General features: G+C 40.8%; 2 protein-coding genes across 2 annotated transcripts; one reads left to right on the top strand and one right to left on the bottom strand.

Annotated features, from left to right (window-relative positions):
- Nucleotides 1-379: 379 nt before the first annotated feature.
- igfbp3 (insulin-like growth factor binding protein 3) lies at nucleotides 380-19,002 on the top strand. Its single transcript, XM_079583424.1, has 4 exons — nucleotides 380-952; nucleotides 8,334-8,620; nucleotides 8,761-8,880; nucleotides 15,510-19,002. Exons 1-4 carry the CDS (start codon nucleotides 595-597, stop codon nucleotides 15,627-15,629), a joined length of 885 nt encoding a protein of 294 aa, XP_079439550.1. The 5' UTR covers nucleotides 380-594; the 3' UTR covers nucleotides 15,630-19,002.
- Nucleotides 19,003-19,958: 956 nt separating this feature from the next.
- Nucleotides 19,959-22,399, bottom strand: igfbp1a (insulin-like growth factor binding protein 1a). The gene is made up of 4 exons (XM_079583428.1): nucleotides 21,774-22,399; nucleotides 20,949-21,106; nucleotides 20,438-20,566; nucleotides 19,959-20,193 (listed from the first exon to the last, which is right to left on the bottom strand). The coding sequence occupies exons 1-4, from the start codon at nucleotides 22,147-22,149 to the stop codon at nucleotides 20,068-20,070; spliced, it is 789 nt and encodes a 262-aa protein (XP_079439554.1). The 5' UTR covers nucleotides 22,150-22,399; the 3' UTR covers nucleotides 19,959-20,067.
- Nucleotides 22,400-25,204: the final 2,805 nt, after the last annotated feature.

Raw genomic sequence — 25,204 nt, 5'->3', positions numbered from 1 at the left:
ATACTTAACAATGTTTTTTAAGCAGTAGCATGTCCTCATTTGTAGCCTCATTTGTAAAAGAAAGATTAAATACGTCAATTGTCTTTTTGATGTCCGTGATAATTTATTTGCATTAAGCTACTTTTGCGGCGTAAAATGGGTCTTTCTATAACCGCGACGCCCGATTTTCCAAATTGCCTGTAAATGACAACAATGACGGGTCTACAAGCGCGCGCAAGATTCCCTGTAGCCTATTTCACCCATGTCTCTTGTGTTGAAGGATTTCATTAAGGATGCGCGCGGTCCCTTAAGACCGAGACCGGTGACTACATAATTCAAACCGGTGGGAGTGACTTGCGCTGTTCCTGCCTGTATAAAACCTGAAGTTCCACTTAAACTCACTTACAGATGGAGAGACCCAGCCGCTTACTTCCCAGTCTAGTCAAACCGACGTGACACCAGCATAATCCAAAGCGTCGCTACTTTTCTAAAGCATATGCCGAGAGCTCAGGCTTTAGTATAATATTATATCCAGGTGAGGTGATCTGACGCACCATTTCCCCCCACCCCACGCATCGCATCTACCCCCGTGCGCGCGTTCAGCCCTTCGGCTCCATGACGGGACTGTGTGCGCTCTGCCTGACCGCGCTGCTCGCCGCATTCGCCCGGCTGGCTGAAAGCGTCAGCCCTGTGGTCCGATGCGAGCCGTGTGACGACGGGGCCATGGTGCTGTGCAAACCGTTGCCACGGGACTGCGCCGAGCCGGTAAAGGAGCCGGGGTGCGGGTGCTGCATGACTTGCCCGCTGACTGAGGGCCAGGCGTGCGGAGTGTACACAGGGCGCTGCGGTACCGGGCTGAGCTGTCAACATCGCCCCGGGGAGAGCAAACCTCTGCAAGCTCTGCTGGAGGGACGGGGCGTGTGTGCGAAGGCACCGGACAAAAAGCAAAGCGGCAATCCAACGCATGGACACGGTAAGCGCACGGTTTGTCTGTGAATGTACAGCAGCACTCTCCGCGCAACACACCGTCCGCTACAGTGTGTATGCGCAGTGTTCTATTAATTGAACGATTGTCGGTGTAAATTAATTTGCCAAAATAAAGACTTTTTGAACAAAACTTTTTTATATAGGCTAGCCTAAACTTACGATTTCATATACGTTTAATAAAATGATAATGTCAGGAGTCACAGGACGTATGTAGCCTAGCGTCCGATAAGTGCTCGAGCAGCCTACTGTTGCTATGGTTACCTCTTCAGGCGAAGACGATTTCTTTGCAAACGTCTATTTAAGCGTATTCTCACTTGTAATCTAACTTTTTTGGTTACGGAAGTGTTGTTTGTAAATGCATGCAAGTAAGTAAACACATATATTTGTACGGAGCCCCTTATAGACATGGTGGTGGAAAATTTTTTTAGGATGGGATACATTTTTTTTTTGGAAATCTTTTGTGTTCCCTCGCAAAACTTTTGCGTTCCCCCGAGAAACTTTGCGTTCTCTCGCAAAGTTTTAGCGTTCCCTCGCAAAAGATATTTGCGTTCCCTCGCAAAATTGTTTGCGTTCCCACGCAAAACCTGTTGTGAGCACGCTAGGTACGTCCTGTTTAATGTCCCACTGGCAGTGCTTCAGAGCTCCATATGTTAATAGAGCGTTTAATAGTGTTTGAACTTGGACTCAGATAAAGAAATGCAGTCAGTGCTTAACTCGAGGTGGATTCACAGATTCGAACTTCTCGTATCAATAATTCGTGAGCTAGCCTAAACGATGAGAGTCTATGAGAAAGTCTTGAAGGGACCGTCTGCAAAGTGCAATATAAACCAGAAACGTGACTACAAAAACAGTCATTAACCTAAATGTTACAAACTGTAGTGCCACCCAATTCAGTTTACACATCAATGGTATCCCACTTGTCACACTGCTTTTGCACATTTTATATTACGAAAAATATTCAATAACTTCACTGTAACACACCAAATTTAGTTCACACATCACTGTTCTAATGTAAATAGGCGTACACTTAGTGTTGAAAGTAATTGCACATAACAATTACAATTTGATGGCATTACACTGTATAACAGTGTGAAGTTATTGAATATTTTTTCTAAAAGGGGTGAAGTTGTTGATTTTGTTTCAGAATAAATATGCCTAATCATAAAAATAATGTTTTTTTTTGATCAAACTAAGGATTGAAGTATAACTAGCAGGATAACAGTGATGTGTGAACTGAATTTGTGTGACAGTACAGTGTGTCACTCACAATGAAGCTATTGAATATGTTTAATAATATAAAATGTGCAGAAGGGTTTTGGGATTTGCACCTTGCAGACGGCCCCTTATTCTGACTTTTTTCTCAATTTTCTGTTTAGAGTTAAATATATTATAAAGCTTATTTTGAGGAAAAGTGGGTTGTAGCTCATTGTCTACCTACTGTACCTAACTGTTGAGTTAAGCACTGACGGCATTTCTTTATTTGAGTCCAAGTTAAAACACTATGAAACACTCCATTAATGTACGGAGTTCTGAAGTACTGCCAGCGGGACATTAAGCAGGAAGTGTCTGTCTGAGCTCCCAACAAGTTTTGCGTGGGAACGCAAATATCTTTGCGAGGGAACGCAAATATCTTTGCGAGGGAACGCAAAAGTTTTGCGAGGGAAAGCAAAAGATTTCCCAAAAAAAATGTCTCCCATCCTAAATTTTTTCCACCACCATATCCCTTAGGGGCTCCGTAAATTTGAATACACATGTATTTATAAAGAGTACTTTGGTGGAGTTCAACTGCACCAAACCAGCTTAAACCAGCCTAAAAAAAGGGTTGTTGGTCTTAGTTAGTCTCAGTGCTTGGTCATGCTGGTATTTAGATAAACCCAGCCTTAGCCAGAATGGGAGACCAGGTAAGACTAGCAAACTATCTTAGGATAGTTTTTTTTCCTGAAGTGAAACTTTAAAGGGCTACTTCACCCAAAACAAGGTAAATTTTGTCATCACTTTACTCACCCTTAAGTTGTTCCAAACCGGTATGAGTTTCTTTCTTCTGTTGAACACAAAATAAGGTGTTTTCAAGAATGTTGGTAACCAGATAGATAGTTTACGGTATTGACTTTCCTACTTTTGAAGTCAATGGCTACCGTCAACTGTTTGATTACCGACATTTTTCAAAATATCTTCTTTTGTGTTCAACAGAGAGAACTATCCCTTTAATTAGTGGTGTTAGACACCCAAATCCCCCATATTTCCCAGCCTGTGCATGTGTGGTGTCTTATACATCCCAACAAGCATTGTCCACACACTGTCGGGGCCAATAGCTTCTGGGCTCAGTTATGTATCAGTGCGGGTTTACTCTGCTGTGCGTAACATGGTTAATATGTTCAGCGATTGAGAATGCTGCTGCGCTCATGGCCTGCCTTTCTCTCACTGTAGGGGGGTGGGGATCTTTCTCCTGTGACAGCCCATAAGATGCAGCACAGCTTCCCTGCACTCATCATGCCTCTATATGCCTACTATTTAGACATTAGCACCTCTTCCCTGGTTTATAGCTGTTCTAAAAATCGTATGCACCTCTCAGAATACAATAAGGTTTAATGGTTGTGGGTTACTCCAGACAAACAAGATAAGCTATACCCTTGTTGACAATCCCGATATGTATTTTCTGCAATGTTTTTCAACACATTACGTTGGTAATACATCCCAACAGGTTATTTTCTGCCTGACAAGATATTGTAATTTTAAACATGACAGTTTTAACTACTGGTAGGTCATCCTGAGCAGGTTAACAGACAGTCGTCGTGAAGTCCAGCCACCGTGAGGCGGCCCCACACTACCGCCGTTGTTCTCGAGGTTCAGCGCTACAGCAGCTTCTCTATGCCGTTTTATGTGTGTGGTGTGTATGTGTGTGTGTGTGTGTGAGAGAGAGAGAGCCAGAGATGGAGAGAGAAACAGCTCTGTGTATCTTTGTGTGTGCACTAAAATTTGGCTTCACCAACCCAATCGTTAAGAATGCCACATTCGTTTATATATAGTCCCTGCAGAGGAGCGGAGATCACCGTTTTGTGAATGATGCTCTCAAGCTGTTTACTTGCTCTGGGACTCCTGAGCTCTCCATTGAGAGCTTTAATATAAAAGTGAAATGGAAAGGATTGGCATATCTGACAAAGCGTTTTGGGAGTTTTCTAGCAAATTATTTTCTTGGTGAGCGAGAGTACCTTGCACCACCTGTGTCGAATCTTTTATTGCACATCTCTTAGAATGCAGCTTACGCCTAGTCAAGCGCGTTCATCCAAGTGAATTCCTTGAGAGAGGGAAGGCTGCGGAACCGCACAACCAAAATAAGTGGCGTTCTTGGTCATAACTGACGTCAAGCTACCCGACTGAATTTGTTTTTACCCTCTCTAGTTATTTGTCAGAGCCGCAGTGGTGTGTTGAAGCAATCAACCATGACATTGTCACACACACAAAGGCTATTGTTAGGACCCAGAGTCCCTTTTAAAAAGCATTTTGGGGGCGCCAACTGTTTTACAGTAGTGCCTTACCTCATGTTTTCTCCCTCCGCTGCCCTTTCATTTGAGCCCTTGCTGCTTTTCAGTGCTCCTTTCCCATCATACCACACTTTATGGTAATTACACACTTTGGCCAACCAGAGAGCAGGGCTCCATTGCCATGGTGTGCGTGTGCGTGACTCCACCCCATGGCTCTGCCGCACATGAATTATGATATTTTTGCAGGGCTTGATTGGTCTGGTAGCAGTGTGGCCCAGCGTGATTCTGGGTGGGAACAGTGGAATGACAAGACAGATTATGAGGTTATGACGTTGTTTGTGCGTGTGCACATGTATGCGGATTTCTCCGAATAGGCGGTTTTGGTCTCGCCAGCGAAATTTACCTGCCGCGTGCCCAGTCGCACTCACTTATACTTTTAAGAAAAAAAAAACTCTACGTCTTTTTTACCCTCTCATTCACGCTCTGCCCATTTCGACCAGAATGATAAATAGTTTGCTCATTTGGGATTGTACAAATACATGAGGTTGAGTGACTCAAAACGGGCCACTAGGTGCTGGGAAAAGTCATAAAAACTTCTAAAAGTTTACATTGGGGTTAAATATTGATGTTTTCCAAGTTCCTGAATTAGATGGCCCTCCATTCTCTTCATCTGTCCTTGATTTGTTTATGTGAGACGGACAGTGGGTCATGCAAGGGAAGGAGGCTGCAACTTGTTGCACATGTTGTTAGCTGTCATTACGTGTGGTCATTCTTATACCTTGTTCGAGTTATGTTGCATAAGCTGCTGTTAATGTTGCTGTTGTTGTTGTTGCTGTTGTTGTTGTTGTTGTTGTTGTTGTTATGTCATCGTCAGCGAAGGCATAGCTTAATTCTGGTTTGGAGTGCAGCTTCCATGGCTACAGATGAGTGTTTGGTGTGCCACAAGTGCGCACTTATTCGCACACACACACACACACACACACACACACACACACACACACACACACACACACACACACACACACACACACACACACACACACACACACACACACACACACTCTCACACACTCTCACACACACACACACACACACACACACAGAGAAAATCTGTTTTCACTTAACTCTTCCTCTCTGCTGAACTCTGTCAACTATCTCTACAGTCCTTCACAATATTCAAATCTTTCTGTGTGACTTGTTCATCTGACACCTCCATCTATCTCTCGATGCCAGTCCTGTCCCACCACCCTCTCTCCCAGTTTTTCTCTCTCACTTTCCATATTTAATGGCCCGTTTTGTCTTTCTTTCTAAATATCTCTTTCCCTTCTGCTCCAGCTGTTTATTAGTCTCTCGTTCCTGCGAGAGCTCTGCTTTGTTTTGTACGGCCAGAGACTGAATATTTATTCAACAGACAAGAGCTGTAAAACCCCAAGAGGACAGCATGTTTAAACAATGCCATAATTCATCTTCACCCAGCACTCTCACCAGGCATCTGACAAATGCACTCCTCGCTGGACCCTTTACTGGTCAACCGCTTTTGCTTGCATTTGAGAAATGACCATGCAGTTAGTGAAAACAGAGATTAGAGTGCAATTTGGGACACCGTGTCTCAAGTGCTCACATTTTGTCCACTATAAATGGCTGCGTAAAGGCTCAAATAAAGAGTGATGAAGTTGTCCTGCAAAATCAGTGTCCGGCGGCTAGCTCTCTACATTTAGCTTATTGGCAGACATTTTCTTATCAAAGTGATATATAAGCGCAAATATTTTGTCTGGTAGAATTCAAGGTCATGCTTCAAAAAGGCACAATAAAAGTAGTCTATACGACTTGTGTGCATAACAAGGCATACAAACGTTTTCTGGGAGGAACAGAAATTTGCTATTTGCTTTAAAAAAGCTTTCAAATCCTGTTCATGTTTCTGCACGTTACAACTTTGCAAACTTCATGATACTGAACATGTAAGGACTAGAGGAAATAGTCCATTATCCTTATGGTGTCAAGTGGCCAATGCTTTTAAGAAAATAAGTTATTCTATGCGGCCTAAACATACTGAAACATCACACAAGTGTGATCACATTTTTAGAGTTCGACAGTAACTGGTCACCATTCACTTTGGTTTTATGGAAAAGAGCAGCATGAACATTTTCCATGGAAAAAATACACACTTCTTTAAATGACATGAGGATGAGTATATGATGAGCTTTTTTGTAATGGATCTTGTAGTTAAGAGTAAATAATAATTAAGTGAAATTGGGATGTTGATACAAATGCACTAATAATACATCTCTAATGTTATTTAGTAGGCTAAGTATAGGGTTCACATAATGAGGAATGGTGTGGGATTAGAGAAAAGGACATTTAAACCACAATGAAACCACGTTTGCATTAAATGGATTTTGTGAGCACCCACAGTAAAGCTTCAGCTGGGCACAGAGAGGAAAGCATGTTTGTTGGTTAGACCATCGTACCAGACCATGTTAGTGAAGGCAGGCAAACGTTCCGTCCTGTAGCCGTATTTGGTTTCTGGGTTTCGGGTCAGGTGGTCTGTCCTCCGCCTATAACGATTGTAAGTTAGGGCACTATAAATACTCTCACTCCTTTACTTCCCCATCCCCCCTTTCTATATCTCTTTCTCTTCTGGTGCTTTTTTTCTCTGTGTCTCTCTGTTCTCTGTTTATATGAGCTTTTATACTTGTAGTGGGGAGGCGTCATCTTATATCTCATGTTTGCTTGCTGAAGGGAAGAATCTTAGAACAGATCTGTTCAGTCTGTAGTCCTAAAACCTGGAAGAGAATTGGCATTTTCTAGCCATGGGTTTCCTCTGGAATTTCCAGTGGATTTTTTGAATAGCGGTTTTTCGATTCATAAGTGAAATAAGGTTATGTGGTAAACATTACTTGAAGAAACTTTCACATTTTGTTCTTCAACATAAATTATACATCCATAGCTCAAATCTAAATTGTGAAGCTTCTCTACTAAAAAAAAAGTTTTAGATGAGTGCACACACAGATCTTCTCACAGGAGACGAGTTCTCTTTCGCGTCTTCTTGCACTTGGATGTTTAAATTGGCAAGGCTTAATTGAGTTTTGTTTAAACACAGATAGAACAATTGAACAATAGAACGCATTGAACAATGTTTAGGGGAAGCCCGAATATGCGTATATAAAATGCGTATACATCGACAGAAACATAGATTAGCCTAACTCTGTCTGATTTCCACGTTTGTTATTTTCAACAAACCATATATTATAAATGTGTATGCGTTGTCAGTTTTGAGATGAACAGTTAAAGTGCACCAAACCGTGGGTGGAGAACGGTGCGGTTTGAATTTTTACAGAGAACTGTTACACCCCTAATATGTAGCAAGTTACATTTTAAATGAACACAACAGCTTCATAATTCTGGTTTTAGGTATTAATCAAGAAGTCTCTTCAAGTAGTGTTAGCCACATTACTCATAAATCGAACCTTACTAATAAATCAAAAACCTTTTTTTAGACCTAGGAAATTCCGAATTAGCCATCTGGTCTGGTTTACAAATGTACATATTTTTTGAACGACTCTATATACTAATAGATGTTTAGGATCATGCTATTGCAAGGGTCAAATCCTGTTCTGGAGGGCCACTATCCTGCAGAGTTCAGATCCAATCCTCATTAAACACATCTGAATCAGCTAGTCAAGGTCTTCAGGATTAGAAACTTCCAGGTAAGTGTGTTGGGGCAGGTTGGAGCTAAACTCCGCAGGATGTTGGCCCTCCAGGAGTGGGATTGGACCCCCCTCCTGTGCTATTCCATTTCATGTGAAAAGATGCAGTTGTATGAATGCTTCTATTGATAATTGTCAGGTCTTACATGCATATTAATACACTTCTGTTTTGATTCAGATAATCCTAAAGAGGAAGGAGAGGAACACATCTCCAACAGTACCAGGGCAACAGACATCGTTGGGGCTGAGACGATCCAGCTCACAACAGTTGTTTCCAGGGACACGCAGGGAGGTCCGAGAACGCTGTTAGAGCCCAAAGATCCTTTGCTTCCCCCCAATAAACTGGCGATTATCAAAAAAGATCAAATCAAGAAAACCCAGGGCTATAAAGTGGATCAAGTTTCCAGGGAGGCCAATCTAGAGATTCACAACTTCAGTCTGGAGTCGAAGAGAGAAACTGAATATGTAAGCATGCATTTCTAAGACCAAGCTTGGAGTAGAGCACATACTATTCACCTTTTTCTAGTTTGTATCTCCAAACTCCTGACGTGTTTGTAAGTAGGATATTTCATGTAATTCTCTGTTCTTTGTGTGTGTTTGTAAAGGGTCCGTGTCGTCGGGAGATGGAGAGTGTTATGAAGAATTTTAAGATCACAGATGTGCTGAGTGCAAGAGGCTTCCGCATTCCAAACTGTGACCAAAAGGGTTTCTACAAGAAAAAACAGGTAATTACCTTTTACCCAAGTGCTTTGACTTCTCTTTTGCAGATGCTTTTTATTTAAAGTCACTTACATTGCACCAATTACGGGGCCTATCCCATATGTAGCTAAGTACCTTGCTCAAAGGGGAAGTAGGGATCCTATTTTTAGGACATCTTTACCTGGGATCAGACATGCAAACATTGTGTAATCAGCCCAGATTCTCAAACTATTATTCTACCACCATCCATGTACTTGACTATAAGTAACTGTCATGGCAACTGTCACAACAGTATTGGAAAAGTCTGAGAACTTGGGTGGGGGCCTATTTATATGTGCATGTTGGTTCTTGAAAGTGTGTGTTGTTTCCTTAATTGACGGGGTGCATCAGTGAGTCTGAACAAGAGAAGGTAGTTGGTGGGGGCAAATGCGTTTCTCGGAAATTTGTGAGTCACCCGCAACTCCTCTATTAAGAGCATGAGTCAAAGGGCCTTGTCTGAATGGCCCTAATGAGTTTGGGTAAAATTGGGGCAAACAGATTATTTGTTGGTTTTTCTAAATGGAAAACCTCTCTGACGGATGCCACAGTGACCATGGAGGTCTAGTGACAACACTGTGCCCACTGTTCAAGGTATAGATAAAGAAGGAAAGGCATTGAAAAGGGACGAGATTTAGAATCAATGTAAAACACATGTTGCTAAAGAGCTGCTTCATGCTTGAAACTGTAGGTTATGGATTCTACCTCTTTATGAGTGCACTGATTTGCACACGTACACCTGCACATATGCTTAGTGGCAGGGGGTTCAATTGGTCATGTGGCCCATTGAAAGGACCCTGGGTTTTTTGGGATGGGAAAAACGGCTGTGCTCTAGGGCTGGAATCTCAGAAAGGAGAGAAAGTGATAACAGGTTCAGGTTGGATATCTAAAAAAAAAAAAAACATGTTTAGCAAATCCTCCAGGTGAGAGACAAGGGTCTTGAAGATGATTTGCAAGAGTACCTAATGGCTCGTTTCCACCGAGCGGTAAAGTACAGTACGATTTGGGACCTTAAACCCTGATCCGGCTTGCGTTTCCACCGCCAAAAAAACATTGTGTTGCAACAGTATTGTGTTCCAACTGTATATTAAAAAATGGCGCCACCTGTATTGTAATTCCCCTTGTCAACTAATTAACGTTCTGTAGTGAGTCTAGCTCAACCCTTTAGGTACTGTGCAAGGTACCCCAATGGAAGGATCCCAAAAAAAGTGGTACAGTACAGTTCGGTATTTTGGCACGATTCACAACTTCTGAAAATTGAAACGGAAATAATTGCATACCGTACTGCACTGTACAATACCACTCGATGAAAACGAAATTCATAATGGCACCTGTAACAAATCAGGCTTGTGACATTTTCCAATCTGGATTCTGCCCCCTGTATGTGACTGTCCTGTGGGCATTTAAAATGTATGTTCGATAGAAAGGACACTGACAGGTTAACAAATCAAGTAATTGATGTCAATCAGTTGGTTCTACAGCACAAGCAGGAGACATAACAAACCAGCAAAGGATGAACCGTATACTTGAGCACAAACAACATAATAAATCTAAACCATGCCACATCCTCTCCTGTATCTGGCATGCATAAATATAGCCTAGTTTATTTGGTTAGATCAAACCCCTTCGCTTGGATCTCTGGTAATAATAGAGGAACATCTGCATGACAGGCTCCGTCCATGCCTGATGAAGATCAAGCTGATCAGATTGCCCTCCTATTGACTCCAACTGAAATTGCTTTGCTTCCATCATGGTGGTTTGAGCCGAAGCCTGAGTCTCGGTCAACCCTGAGATCGCAGTCATTAATTTTTATTTCGGCATCAAAAACAAACATGCACATACCCCTGTGCATACATACTCACACAAGTGAACTGTAGATGTCCTGGGTGCCTAGGGGTCCCTACACTCCCCGGAATAAGATCTGTAATGGGAGCGTTTGTGTATGTATGTGGGGGTATGTGTGTCTGAAGGCCGTTCTCGTGGAGGGCAGAGTCCAATCCGTGCTAATTTTAGCCTTGATTATATGAATTGGCTCAGTGTGTTAGCGGAGGCCAGGCATGCCGGCCCCAGTGCCGCCAACCTCACCCCCCTCCACCCTTCCCAATCCAGACGCATCTCTCACCCATGTTACTGTACTGAAGCTTTGCTCGGCCCCCTGATCTGCTGGCTCTCCTGGCTCACCCAGGGCCAAGCAGTCCACTTAAGCTCTCACGCTGAATAGGATCTCAGTGATGCGGGGTGAGAGGCTAGAAGAGAATGCCAGGCATGCTGGGAATGATCCAGAGTGCACTCGCTCTCATTCAAATACCAATACACAGATTCAGTCACCCGTACACCAAATACTAATACATATATTTACATTTCGCAAAGACGTGGGCTTTTCCAAGATAGGCCTTTCCGAACTATCATTTCCTTTTCATTCTGACTTGAGGCTACGATGGTTTAAATTCATACTTGTTAAATTATGACTACAAATATACTACATTATTTGTAGTTTCTACTCTTGCAGTTGCACTAAAATGACTATTATTATGATCATGTTGTCCAGTGGCAGCATCTGTCCAAAACGACATACTACCTAACAGACACAAGCACACACTTCTCGCAGTCTGGCAAAGAAAAAAAACACTGTTCTTATTCACATGCAGTTGTTGCATTCACATATTGTGTATGTGTGTGTGTGTGTTGTGTGTGTGTTTTATGAGTCTGTGTTTACCCTGTGGCTGCTTTTAATGCCCTTCCGCCTTCCTGCTGCCCATAAGGGCATCATTATGGGCCAGCGCTGACTGAGGCTTGCTTTGTGACACACACACACACACACACACACACACACACACACACATGCACACACACACGTGCACACACACACGTGCGCGCACGCACACACACACACACACACGCACACACACACACACACACACATATATGACACATATATATCTCCATACGCAGTCAGACAAACACACATACACATGCTCTCTTTCTCCCTCTCTCACATACACACACACACTCACACAGGTCCGTTGTGTCGCAACCTCCAGAAAACACTACACTGACAGGGGGTGTGCTCCACGCCCTAAATATACCTCTGTCTTTCTCTGATACACACACACACACACACACACACACACACACACACACACACACACACACACACACACACACACACACACACACACACACAAACTCACACACACACACATACAGTAATGTAGACATACAGTAATCAATCATCAATAAAGCCACTTTGTGTTTGGAGTGTATTTTCTTGGGTATTATGAGATGCCAGTTAGATTATTACATCATGTCTTAATTAGGTGTAAAGTTTCCAACAACAAATAATTTGTAAAATCACAATCACAGCCAATCAGAATATAATTTGTTATGAATTCTGTTTGTGGAGCTAGATTACACTCGGGGTGGGGCTAGAAAATGAATAGAAAATGCTAGTCCAAAAAATTGTCTTGTTTACTGCATTCGTTGCATTTAGTTTGGACAAAATCATTGTTTTACTTTGAAGATATCACTTTTGAAATACCTTGCCTTAGTCATTATTAGTCCCCCTTACATCAGACAGAAAGCATCTCATGTGCCTGCACAGTCTGAATGCAACATTCCCATAATACATAGCTGCTCAGCTCCAAGTAGTTTCCTGCAGGGCTTAATTTGTGCCGGAACAAGCAGGATCCGGATCCACCTCCTCTGGAATTGGATCCAGCACTATTTTAGTGAATCCCCCCACCACATACGCCCCTGCAAAAATTTGATGTAACGACCATATGTTTAATGAATATGTATAAATCTATAAATAATACATTATAGGTATTAAGAAATGTACTTTTATACCCAATATACATTTATAAGCAAAAGCGTTATGATGCACGTTTTTAATTTGTATTCTGTGAGAACAGCCCCTCAAACCTGACAGGTCACCGGTCCTTGTCCCTGGACTTCATAATTTACACATTTACATTTCATTAAGCACTGGTTTCCTGTACATCCATTCTTTCTATTTCGCTCACACGCAGATATAAACTTATACCCAAACAATTAAATAGCCTCTTGAAAGTGATATGTTGCTCATTTAGGAAAATACAAATATTTGCAATAGCAAAACCATGAAGTGGGTGCAGAGACAATTGAAATTGAAAGGATGAGTGTAACATTTGAAGCAGCCCTTGTAGAGGCCAGGTTTCATTCCCAGACTGCTCTTGTTCTGCTTGAGGTATTTTAATTTGGTGCTCTTTCAATAAATAAAAAAACGCTTTTGATCTCTCTTTAACTCTCTTTCTTTCTCTCTCTCTGACTCATCCACTCCTTGCTTGTACAATGTCTTTTTTTATATTTATTTATTTATTTTATTTTTTACTTGTCACCTCCTGTTTTTCCCTCATGTCTGAAAGAATAGATTTTTACTGATGAATGTACCACCCGAGGATGTGTGTGCGTGTGTGTGCGTGCGTGTGCGTGCGTGCGTGCGTGCGTGTGTGTGTGTGTGTGTGTGTGTGTGTGTGTGTGTGTGTGTGTGTGTGTGTGTGTGTGTGCGCGTGCGTGTGTGTGTGTGTGTGTGTGTGTGTGTGTGTGTGTGTGTGTGTGTGTGTATTTGTTTTGCCTGTGTAGTATAATAAGCTCCAGATGACTTTGAGTCGATGCCAGTTTCCTAAAATAGTCCTTGCAGCTCTTTAACGGTCCATGGCAAATATTTTAGCTTGGTCAAACTTGTCTAACTTTCAACTGTTTTTATGAACACAAAATCACAATTCCATCAGCGGAAGCCTGACAGAGCCATTTACAGTAAGCCTCTCACAAAAGCAAAACTGGGTCGTGTGTGTATGTTTATGAATTTCGGTATTTACAAGTTGTCAAAACTTGCAGGTAAATAATCAGCAAATGCAAACAAGGGACGTACTCACGTACACACTGCAGATCATTTTTCATTACTGTGTGCATGTGTGTGTGTACACCTCACTGTATCCATTAAATACCCCTGGACCGCAGAAGACATTTTTGATGCATTGATTTTTCTCTTTCTCATAAACACACACTCACTGTGAATGACAGGTGTGCATTCTTCCAACTTAGATGTGATGTTTGACTTGCACATGTCTCCAACTCACTGCCAAAGGAGAGAAAGACAGCAAGAGAGAAACAGACAGAGACATAACTTTACTCAGTCATAGGATAAGCATCTTTTGATTTTCAATGTGATATGGTAATTGCAAACCTTTAAAGGTTATACCCTATACTTTTTTTTTTAAGTTACATTTAGATAAATATTTTATGAAAAGAAGTTTAGCTTCTTGAGGGCTTTCTAATCTATATCAGCGAGTACATTTACAAAAAAAAATGTATCACCACTAACACAAATCTTTAGTTTTTTGTTTAAAGTGTCTTTAAATTATTTGATGGTTAGTTATAACTGTGTTAGGCACGGTGTCACTCAAATCTCGTCTGCTCAAATATGTAGCGTTATCAGGATATCAAAACGATTTTCTTGCCTAGTTATTGCTATACTAAGCTAGTAGACTAAAACCAAAGTATACTTAAAGGGATAGTTCACCCAAAAATGAAAATTCTGTCATCATTTACTCACCCCCAAGTTGTTTCAAACCTGTATGAGTTTCTTTCTTCTGTTGAACATAAAAGAAGATATTTTGAAGAATGTTGGTGATCAGACAGTTGATGGACCCTATTGACTTCCATCGTATCTTCTTCTTCTTACAGGTTTGAAACAACTTGAGGGTGAATAAATGATGACAGAATTTTCATTTGTGGGTGAACTATCCCTTTAAGTTTTGATGCAAACTCTACAATCATATGCAATACATAGCCGAACACAGCCTTCACAGTGTACTCCATTTGATGTTGTGCGTAAACACAGGAGCTCAACACATGCGCACTAGAAACTGTCATGCTTGTCCAGTGTCTGTTATTTCTCTCAAGAAGTTATGAGCGAAAAAATTTCTTTGTACTTGCAACTAGTCTGTTGTTGTTGTTCTGCCTCTTGTTCTGTCTGGGCAAAAAAAATCAAGCTCCTTCTAATTTATGTTGCACACCCTATACGCATAAACACCCAAGAATATTTTGGGCTTAAGCTGGTAGCTTGCTAACTGAAGGCGAACCGAAAACATGAACATTTGAAATTTTTTAGCTTCTTTAATTTACTATAATATGAGTTAAAATGTATAATCATTAGACTAAATACACTGTAAATAGATTTTCTTTTCTATGATTCCAGCCACACTATCAATTAAAATATTGGGGATAGGTCTCTGTGAGGGTATATTAGCAGCAAATGACAATTGAGTTTCAAGAAAAACAATTGTGCCCTGAAAATGATTTCAATAAGTTGAAATATTTCGCTTGCTCTGTCTCTATACTCCTTATATACTTCCCCTTGAATCCCCTCTGGCATTCCTTTACCACAATCTCTCTCCCTCTTTCTCTCTCTGGCTCTAGTATTCGTGTTACTCTCTCTCACCTAAGTGCGATGCGATGAGAAATGTGTGTTTATGCCACTGTCTCTTCCATTTGGAGCATGTTGTCTGTTTTGCATACACTCGTCCAAATATCATATGGTTATGCATTTCTCTTCCTGTCTCACCCACTCTCCCCGCAGTGCCGTCCATCCAAGGGGCGCAGAAGAGGTCACTGCTGGTGCGTGGACAAGTATGGACAGTCTATACCCGGCTATGAAGGAAAGGAGAAAGTCCACTGCTATAACACGGAGACGAAGTGAAGAGGAGAGAGAGGCCGAGCGGTGGAAACAGGGAGACAAAGAGGGATATCTCCCCTGAAGAACTACATGAATACAGATTCAAAAGTGCTGTCCCAAAGCTGACCTCCCACTTGTATGCTGAGGCATGGACTCACGTGACCAGCAAGTCACTTTACACTTCAGGAGAGTGGGGAGAACGAGAGGAGGAGACAGAGAGAGTGCCATGTCTTCTGTTTTTGGACTGTATCCCGAGAGGGAAGTGTGAACATAATCAAAAAGTGCAAGCAAATTTCAGTAACGCACGCTAAGTCTGAGCATATGTACTCTTGTGTATGTGAGGGAGGTCGTGTACTTGTTCTGTGTGCATAGGTAGTCTCTCTCTTTTGCTATAGCGTGTAATTGATATCTGCCATGACTATCAGCGACTCTCTCTTAGTCCCACTTCCTGTTTCCGCCCTCCTGGTGTAGGGTCGTTTAAACTGGGCATGCTCAGTGGCACTAGGCGGCTCTAGCCATAGACTCCATCTGAAGCACAAGCACTTCATGCACTTTGGCCCCTCCTGAACATGTCCTCCAGCCTGCTAGTATGGCCAACAGTTTGATCATACGATAAAAAAAATTCCAATTGTAAACGATTCTATACCAGGACATACTTAGATGAATGCCCTTTTGAAAAGTATATATTATCATACACGGGCTTGTGTCGTCAGGACAGCATTGATATGCCCCTAAAATATATCCACACGGGCATTATCTCACTTTCAAAACATCATGAAGCACTTTGAATATTAGATTGTTGCTCCAAACGCTGACTATCATTGTCCTTCACATTTCTAGGCATTTGCTGAAAGCATGTATCTCGCGCTACGTCTTTTTTTAGTTTGATGGGTTTGAATGTAACCGTGACGCTACAGTGCCCTGAATTACCGAAATCGGTGTAGCTATGGCAGTTTTTGAAATCAATGCCTTAATGAAACCCGTGCAGAATCGTGTTGCTAAATGATGCGGGGTTTTTCCGCTCTCTGTCTCTCTGAATATCGATATTCAACCCCAGTAGGAAAGCTACAGGCTAACATGGCAGCCATGTTAGACAACCAGGGCTTGTGTTGTTGTCTCAAAACTGACCTCCTGAGAAAAGACTTGAAAGGTGGAGGGTGCCAGAGAGGTAGCCCACACGTTAGCTTATTAGCATAGCGTCGTAAGAAAGCTCACCCCCTCCCAAACAGCTAAACAAAAGACAAACAAAAATGTTTGGTGCTACACCTTATCTGACTTGATCATGGGGAAAGAGCGTACGAGTATGTTAAGCTATTAGCCCTTCCTTAACTTGTAATTGTGTCTTGTATTTTTTTATATGAATATATATTTTGTTTCAGGCCAGCTAAATGTCTAAAAAGGCATGTGAACTTTATGCTAAAAAGATTATTTATCCAAGAAAGAAATATAAGCTGATCCAAACTATATGTCTTTGAGAACAATTCAGTGACCCATTGATTGCACAGTAGTGAAACCATAGAACTCAGCATATTTTTGGGAATATAATCACTAAAGTCTTTGATTTTTGTTTTAGATTTGTTGTTTATCGACAGTTCTGAGTACTAGGTGTCTTTTGTTAGCTAAGCAAAGATGCTGTCCTCGAATCATTTTCTGGTAAACTCTTTAGTTTAAATCTTCAGGTTATGTGTAGGCCTTCTTAAGCTAAATCGAAGCTTAACTTTAGCTAACCTAAGCTAAACTGAGCGACCGTAAAGTGAACGCTAAGATTATGTAAAGCTGAGGCCAAGCTTATGTTTCAAAGAACATCAAGGTCAATGTTCAAGCTAGTTGATCTTCAAGAAAGCTTGCCACCCTCATTCTGTGCAATGCCAGGGTCATTCGCCCGCAAGTCACTTTTAAAGATCCCTCCGTTCACGGGTATTTGCTTCTTTTTTTTTTCTTTCTTTTTTTTTTTCTTTTTGATTCTTTAAAAAGCTTTTTATGTTACTAAACTAGAAATTATACAGCTATCACTTTCTTCAAGAAAGGAAATGTTTTTGTTCAAATATAATTTGTATTTAATGCCTTCTTTTTTGAATAAAAAAATGTAAACACGATTTTGATTTACAGGATGACAGCTTCTGCAAAATTAAAGGGATTGTTCACCCTAAATTGAAACATTCTGTCATATTCATTCATTTTGTCCATTGAGGTCCAATGTTGTTCTGGGTCTTTCATTCTATGGACAAAAGCAGTCCTTCAAAATATCTTCTTTTGTGTTTCACAGAATATACAGCTTTGGAATGCCATAAAGATCATAAATGACAGAATTTTCATTTTTGGGTGAACTAAACAGAGCATATGTGGTTCATATAGTCCTGGTTTGCTTTTAGTATTATTCATTCATTTAGATAAGGTGGCTAGTGTCACCGTTAAGAGTTTCAAAAACAATGGTTCTTTCACATTAGCTACAGTAATTCTGTCATTAGTATAACAGAGTGTGTGTGGGGGGGCAATGGAGATTTAAAATCTCATGTGTGTAACAGGGTCAACATCTTTGAACCGCTTCATTTCACACTCTAGCTTGAGCCCCACACAGGTCATTACTCCTCAAATCTACACACAGAGACCCCATTCACATTAGCATAGTTATTCGCTTGTGCGAGACATGTCAGCGGAGCCAATTCTCAAAAAAGAAGCTGCGATGCCACAATTCATGAAATGAAATTGCTCAAATGGATGAGGTCAAATACTCTGGATGGTACTCCCACCCCTCCCCTAATTTAATAATAATGAATTCTAGAACGTTCTGGATGCCATGAAAGTACTAATTGTAAATCCACAAGACAATTACTTGCACATTGTGTTTGTTTGGTTTGGTTTGTTTGGTGCCAATCAAATAATTTAGTCAAGTGGGGTTGGGCAACAAAATATTGTCTCCTGCGGTTTACAAAAATGAGATAAAGGTGTAAAGTGTGGTGCCACAGAGGCTGGTCATCTGGCAAACACCACAGCACAAACACAGCGCAGGTCAAAGGCACCGTAGAGAGTGGAGCCCGGTTCCCCAAAATACCGAGCTAAAGTTAGTCCGCTCCATTTGAGATTACCACGATAAGGACACACATATGTGCACACAAACACGGTTCTGCCTCCAGGCAGTTTTAAATATAGACAAGACTGAACATAATCAAGCTTGGCAGGAGAAATGGCGAGAGAGAAATGGAGATTTTTTTTTGCACATTGTGGTTTTGTGTTAACAGGTTTCCCATTATGCCCAGGTGTTGTTGTTTTGTCCTGACATTGCTAATTGAGTTTGATTGACCGCAGCTCCTCGTCTGACCCGAGGGCCAGTTGAAATGACTGACACTGTGTGCTTGTAAAGATGATTTATTAAATAGTTCTTTTTTTTTTTTGTTATACCCACAATGACTTACAATTACAAACCATGAAAAATATGTTATACACACAAGCAAATGCTTTGGAGTGAAGCAACGTCTGAATCTCTTTGCCTCAGTGTAGACGTTGCATCGCAAAAACAAAACAGTTTTATAAAAATAAATGGACCACAGTATGTAGACAACACAAATAGCCTGTGATTGACAAAATACAATAAGACTGCAATATCACTTTGATCATACAGGCAAGTATTTTACAAACATAAAAATAGCCCACTTGAGCTCTTAACTTAAAAGCTGGAGGTAGGAACAGGCAGTTACCCGTTTCAAAAGCCGTGAGGATCAATACTTTTGAAAAAACACAGAATCCAGGGGGAACCTTCCCACTTTTATGCCCATCTAATCTCAATCATTTTAAAACAAAAACAATGAAAATTCATTAGTAAAATATAATAATAGAAAAACAAAACATTTACAGTATAAAAATATGGCAATGTACGGACGGTGACAAAGAGGTTTGGTCATGCAGTGCTTTTTTCCATTTCATTCCTTTCCAACAAAGCAAGCCTGGAGGAAGTTTAAGATAAGAGACACAGTAATCTATATACATCAAATATACAGATTTACACCATACAAAAATATGTATAAGGCATAAGGAATAAATATTCTTATCCAGATATCGAAATGAATACATTCAGTTCAAATAAATAAGTATGGGTACTTCATGTAAAATACATATTTTCTTTACAGAAAAATAGATTTTCTTTTCTTTTCTTTTCCTTTTTTTTTTTTTGGAGAGTTCAGGGAATTTACCAATCAAAAACAGTGTACCTGAATTAAATATCACCACTAACAATAAATAAATACTAAGATATTTTTTAAAAATATAATGATAAAATTCAGTGGTATTACGTGTGTGTGTGTGTGTGTGTGCGTGTGCGGGTGTGTGTGAGTGTGTGTGTGTGTGTGTGTGTGTGTGTGTGTGTGTGTGTGTGTGTGTGTGTGTGTGTGTGTGTGCGTGTGTGTGTGCGCGTGTGTGTGTGTGTGTGTGTGTGTGTGTGTGTGTGTGTGTGTGTGTGTGTGACAGATCAGTGGTTGAGTTCCTCGGGACACTCGGCATCTGCTGGCAGGTCACTTGATCCAGGAATCTTCTTCCCATTCCAGGATGACACACACCAACACTTCCCCCTCTGACCATCCAGAGACGATTCACACTGCGGGGGAAACCAGACGGAGAGAGTGAGACGGGTTGTTTCATTCTCTAGAAACACAAGCTTGCATGCACAGCCTAGTTCTCAGTCGAGTGTTGTTCTAACACTCGGCCATCACGCGTATATCATCGTGTTGTTGAATATCACACATTAAGCTTTATATACAAACAAACACACAAACTCTCAATGTGAAATCAGGACTTGTTGGTTTGGTTTCAGTCATATTTGCACACAAGGCTCTGCTTACCTGTTTGACTTTGTATAGACCATGTTTGTCACAATTTGGAAGGTAGAATCTGTTCATTTTGTCTCCCAGTTTCTGCTGTGATTTGGTGATCTTGTCAAGGGCTGTCTGCAGCTCAATATGACAAGGACCCTAGAGAGAAAAAATATGATCATTTAGAGACATTTTTTCAAATAGATTATATATTTGTTTCATATTTCTAAACTTTTATTTGGTGGTTATTAATATTTTACAACAAAAAATTATTATTATTACAACAACTACTACTACTACTAATAATACTAATAATAAATGTCAGCATTTTTATTATTTTTATACGGCCTTTTATTATTTAATGTTTAACTCTGAAAAATGAATCAAGCCATGCATCCCATGTGCCTATAAGATAAATTCAAGAAACCCTCTACTGCCCTCTTGTGGCCGCACATGGTATCGGAGTCTCGTTTTATATGGCTAACCTTTACCCATTTATTTGGGACATGTAAAAAAAAAACCTGAGGTGCCTGAAGCTCACCTGCTCCACCAGTTTCTTGCGTATTGCGTTGACTTTGGCCTTCATGCTCTCTTTAGCGTTGATGACCCGCGGATCGAAGGGCTTGCCGTGCCCATGCACGAAGATCGCTGTGCTGCCTTCATTCACGGCCGTTGCCCCGTTGAGAGTCTCGGGATGATCTGAAAGAAAAAGCATGGTGAGAATTGTTGGAAAAAGTTTTTTTTTTTTTTTTTTTTTTTTTTTTTTTTTTTTTTTTTTCAATTGTTTCTACAGATACATTCAGGTTGGGTTTTCAAACGTTTATGTTCAAAGCTGATAAATTAGTAAGAGCACATATGTGTATATTTCCACCTGTGACCTGTCTGCAAAATAGGCGCTAAAAGAACAGAAGTCGCCGACTCGCGTTCCCCTTAGCAGAGGAGGTAACCATGACAACGGAACGTCGCTCACGCACATTCTATTCAGTATAGATTCGGGCGGCAAGTCAATTCATTATGATGAGTCAAGTCTTAACATTTGTAGCCCTATCATTTTCTTTATAGATTTATATGTCATAAAAACTTTTCTTTTTTTTTTAAACAGAGACCAATCAAGCGCCTTTGGGGTACATTATAAGCTAATGCAGGCATTTAATTATTTTTTTCATTGATTTAGAATAGTCGACCTCTTGAAAGCCGCGATACATTCGCTAAAATAAATATTGCTTATCTAAATATCTGAAACATCCAACTGGTTTGTTAGCGCTAAAGAAATCTCATCAGCGGTTGAATCATCGACAGCTGCAATGGTCTAGCTACTGTTTGGATGGCCGGCTATAGTGCAGTAATATATATGAGACGCTGGTACCTGGCGCTGTGTCGCTTTGGCTCTGGTCAGGCTCGGGGGTCGCAGTGCACACCGCCTGTCCTCGGGAGAGAGCGTGCAGGGGTCGGGCTTCTCCGGGTTTCGGCAAGCAGCGGAGCCCCGAGCCGCAGGGCGCAGTGTAGATCCCGCACGGGTCCCCTCTCTTCAGCGCGCAGGCGAGGCAGCAGCCGCAGCCGGGCTCTCGAAGCACCTCCTCACAGCCGGCATCCACCGCAGGACACTCGGCCAGCCGCTCCTGGGAGCACGGGGCGCAGCGAATAGGTTCCTGCCCAACCACTGGAGAAGCGCGGAGCCCCGGCGCTGAAAGGAGTGCGCTGAATGCTGCCACCCAGAAAAAGTTCAGAAGCAGTCTGTTCATCCCAAAGCAAGGCTTAGAATAAATAGATAAATAAATAAATATCGGCTGAAGTGAAATGCGGAGTTCCTCGCTGTCTTTGCGCTCTTCTAAATGACTAGCTCACTCCGGGTCGCCTCGCGGTATTTATACGCGCACCGGGTCCCGCTGACACGCTCGTGTTTGACGCATTGGCATAATCAATGATTTCTTAAATGATCCCCCTCGACTCCGATTGGCTGGTGGAGCTCCAGTCCGAGGTATTTCCTTGAACACAGCGCGTAAAATGCGTCACTGTTTATATTAGAACATAATGTACATAATGGTGGGGGGAAAAGTGTGTTTACTACCCCAGTAGAATCATATCCGAATGAACAATAATAAGGTTTCTTCTCCATATTCAATCAAGCAACTCAGCAGGAATGTACATCTATGTTATTTTGAAATGATCACCCTAAACTGGTTTACATTGTGTTTGCAATAAGAGTGCTATATCATTCTAGAATTGGGGGGTACATTTCAAGTAGGCTAGAGAAATAAAACAAAAAATAGGATTTTTTTTTTCTGTTAAACTTTTTTATTTTCATAGAATGCACTTTAAATTCAACATTTTCAATATTTGCTGATCTTAAACTTGTAAGATTTAAAATATTGATACTGAACATTGTACTAACAGTACAACATTGTACAGTGTACTAACAGAAAAATCTGTCAACTCTGTTATAGACAAATTGGGTAGACGATAACAGAGTTGACAATAACAGAGTTGAGATTTTCCACCATGTTGTGCTTTAGCTCAAAATGCTAACCTCAAACCAGATACCACATGGCATGTCTAAAAACAGAATTTTATGGGTTTTCGCCATATTATAATTTTCACGATAATAGATTTGACAAATAATTAATCTACTATTGGTTTATCCTAAACATTTTGTACAAATTAATGAGAGAAGAATAATGACATACTTCACTGCTTTCCAGAGTTTCCTGCCAGAGGAAGTGACATCCCTTGGTGCAAGTCACATGCTTTTTCTACAAATGCTTTGGAGGTTTTCTTTTGTTTTATAACAGAGGTAACAGAGTTGACCAGAACGGAGGGAAATACACAAAATCTATTTTTTTATTAATTAAATTACAAATAATACAGAAAATATATATTCTATGCAAGATATAGACTTGTTTCATGATATGAATCAGGAGGCAGAGACAGTCAATAATAGGTGAGTGGGAGTGATTTAGTTAATATTTCACATTCATCCCCCCCCCCCCCCCCAATATACATAAAGCATTATTTTTAGTGATATCATTTGTGTTATTGTTCAAAACTGATTAAAAAGGTTTTGTTTTTGTTTTGTTATAAAAGAAGGTTTATCTGGGAGGCTCGAAATGTACTACCCCCAATTCTAGAATGATATATATATATATATATATATATATATATATATATATATATATATATATATATATATATATTCCTCCACAAAAACTCAACATATGGTCTTATAGTTGAACCAGGCAGTAGCCTATACAATGACAGTAGAGTAGCCTAATTATTAATTTGAACTCATTTGAACAATTCAACTTCATTCTGAATCATGTCATTCATTCACTACAACAACAAAAAAGAAGTATGCCTATTCTCTCTTCAAATCTAATTTTCATTGCAGTTTAGCTTTTAATAGACGGAAGAACAACTATTAAGCTTTATGAAATTTGTAATTTATTTTAGGACGGGACGAACAAAGCTCCTCATTCATTAAGGTCGCCCTTTAAAACTCTTATACAACCAATTTAGGATGCCAAATTGTCTGGCATTCATTTGACGCGTTTATTTGGCGCCCGTAATGAGGTGAGAGCGCGCGCGCTCCTCCATCAATGTGGCACCGCGTGCACTCGCACTGTGGTACGTGACCTCACTCAGGTCAGGACTGGCCCCCGTTTTGGAAAGCTCGAGATTGCCGCTATTGTCATTCCCCCGGCCCTTTCCTAGTATAATAATAGCCGCTCGGGTAAACGACATGATCATCTACACGTCTCCCCCTCTCCTCGACGCGCGTCGCGAGGCCTTTTGTCGTGGCCTTGCCGCGGAGTTTATGAATGGGGCACAGGATGTGACACTCAGCTGGAGAAGGGGGCTTTAATAATGTGTCAACCTCTGAGCTCTCCAATGTCTAAAGGGAGTTTTGTGAGATCACATGATCCACGCAATTGTCTTACGTTGTTGCATCATTTTTTTTTTCTTCAGCGCGTGGAGAGTTTCTCTGAGTGTCACGTCACGTGATAGAGTTGTCCGTCCGTGTTGGCGTGGAAGCTCGAGTATTTGCTGACGTAAATAAAGCAGCACGGGCGTCATACCAGTAAGTACTCCGCTCCTCTATCAAAAACCTTAGGCATGTAATACCAAGAATACATTGTTATTTAGGATTAATAATCTGAAAGTCTAAAACAGACTATGTGGGGGATTGTTACACACACACACACACACACACACACACACACACACACACACACACACACACACACACACACACACACACACACACACACACACACACACACACACACACACACACACAATTTTAAAATTCGTATTATGTTTGATCTTAGCGGCCTAGAGACAAAAAAAATGTGTGCGTGTGTGTGTTGCAATTATAAATGATTTTGAAACCTCTAGATCAGGACAAAAAAATTAAGTTAAGATCTCTTGAGAACTTACTTTTGTCAAAGTTAAAAGATAGTCAAGATCTCAAAAAAAAAAAAAAAAGAACAATTGTTGACCCAATTTCAACACAAGAGCTCTTAGAACTTCCATATAAGATACAATTATTTACATCCCTTTTTAGTTAACAATTATTGTTACTATGCTCTTGATGATATGAGAATTATCATAGAAGTATTAGTTATTTTTCTCACTTCCTCAGCTGGTAACAACCTAATAGCCTATAGTATTTAGAATCTTAAATAATTCGATTCGATTTAATCCACACAGTAAAACTCCCTATATTTGATTTTTGTTTGTAAAGATTTCTAGCCATTGGATAGAGCTTGGGTTATGGTTACATTGCACGTGACTTAAAGA

This window comes from Phoxinus phoxinus (assembly GCF_949152265.1).
Source record: "Phoxinus phoxinus genome assembly, chromosome: 16".
NCBI classification, from domain to species: Eukaryota; Metazoa; Chordata; class Actinopteri; order Cypriniformes; family Leuciscidae; genus Phoxinus; species Phoxinus phoxinus.
This window is presented reverse-complemented; position numbering and strand designations above follow the sequence as displayed.

Coding starts and splice junctions, on each gene's coding strand:
- igfbp3 (XM_079583424.1), top strand. CDS start 595: ATGACGGGACTGTGTGCGCTCTGCCTGACCGCGCTGCTCGCCGCATTC. Junction 953..8,333: donor CAATCCAACGCATGGACACG/GTAAGCGCACGG, acceptor GTTTTGATTCAG/ATAATCCTAAAGAGGAAGGA. Junction 8,881..15,509: donor GTTTCTACAAGAAAAAACAG/GTAATTACCTTT, acceptor CTCTCCCCGCAG/TGCCGTCCATCCAAGGGGCG.
- igfbp1a (XM_079583428.1), bottom strand. CDS start 22,149: ATGAACAGACTGCTTCTGAACTTTTTCTGGGTGGCAGCATTCAGCGCA. Junction 20,567..20,948: donor GCAAGAAACTGGTGGAGCAG/GTGAGCTTCAGG, acceptor TTTTCTCTCTAG/GGTCCTTGTCATATTGAGCT. Junction 20,194..20,437: donor GTCTATACAAAGTCAAACAG/GTAAGCAGAGCC, acceptor TTTCCCCCGCAG/TGTGAATCGTCTCTGGATGG.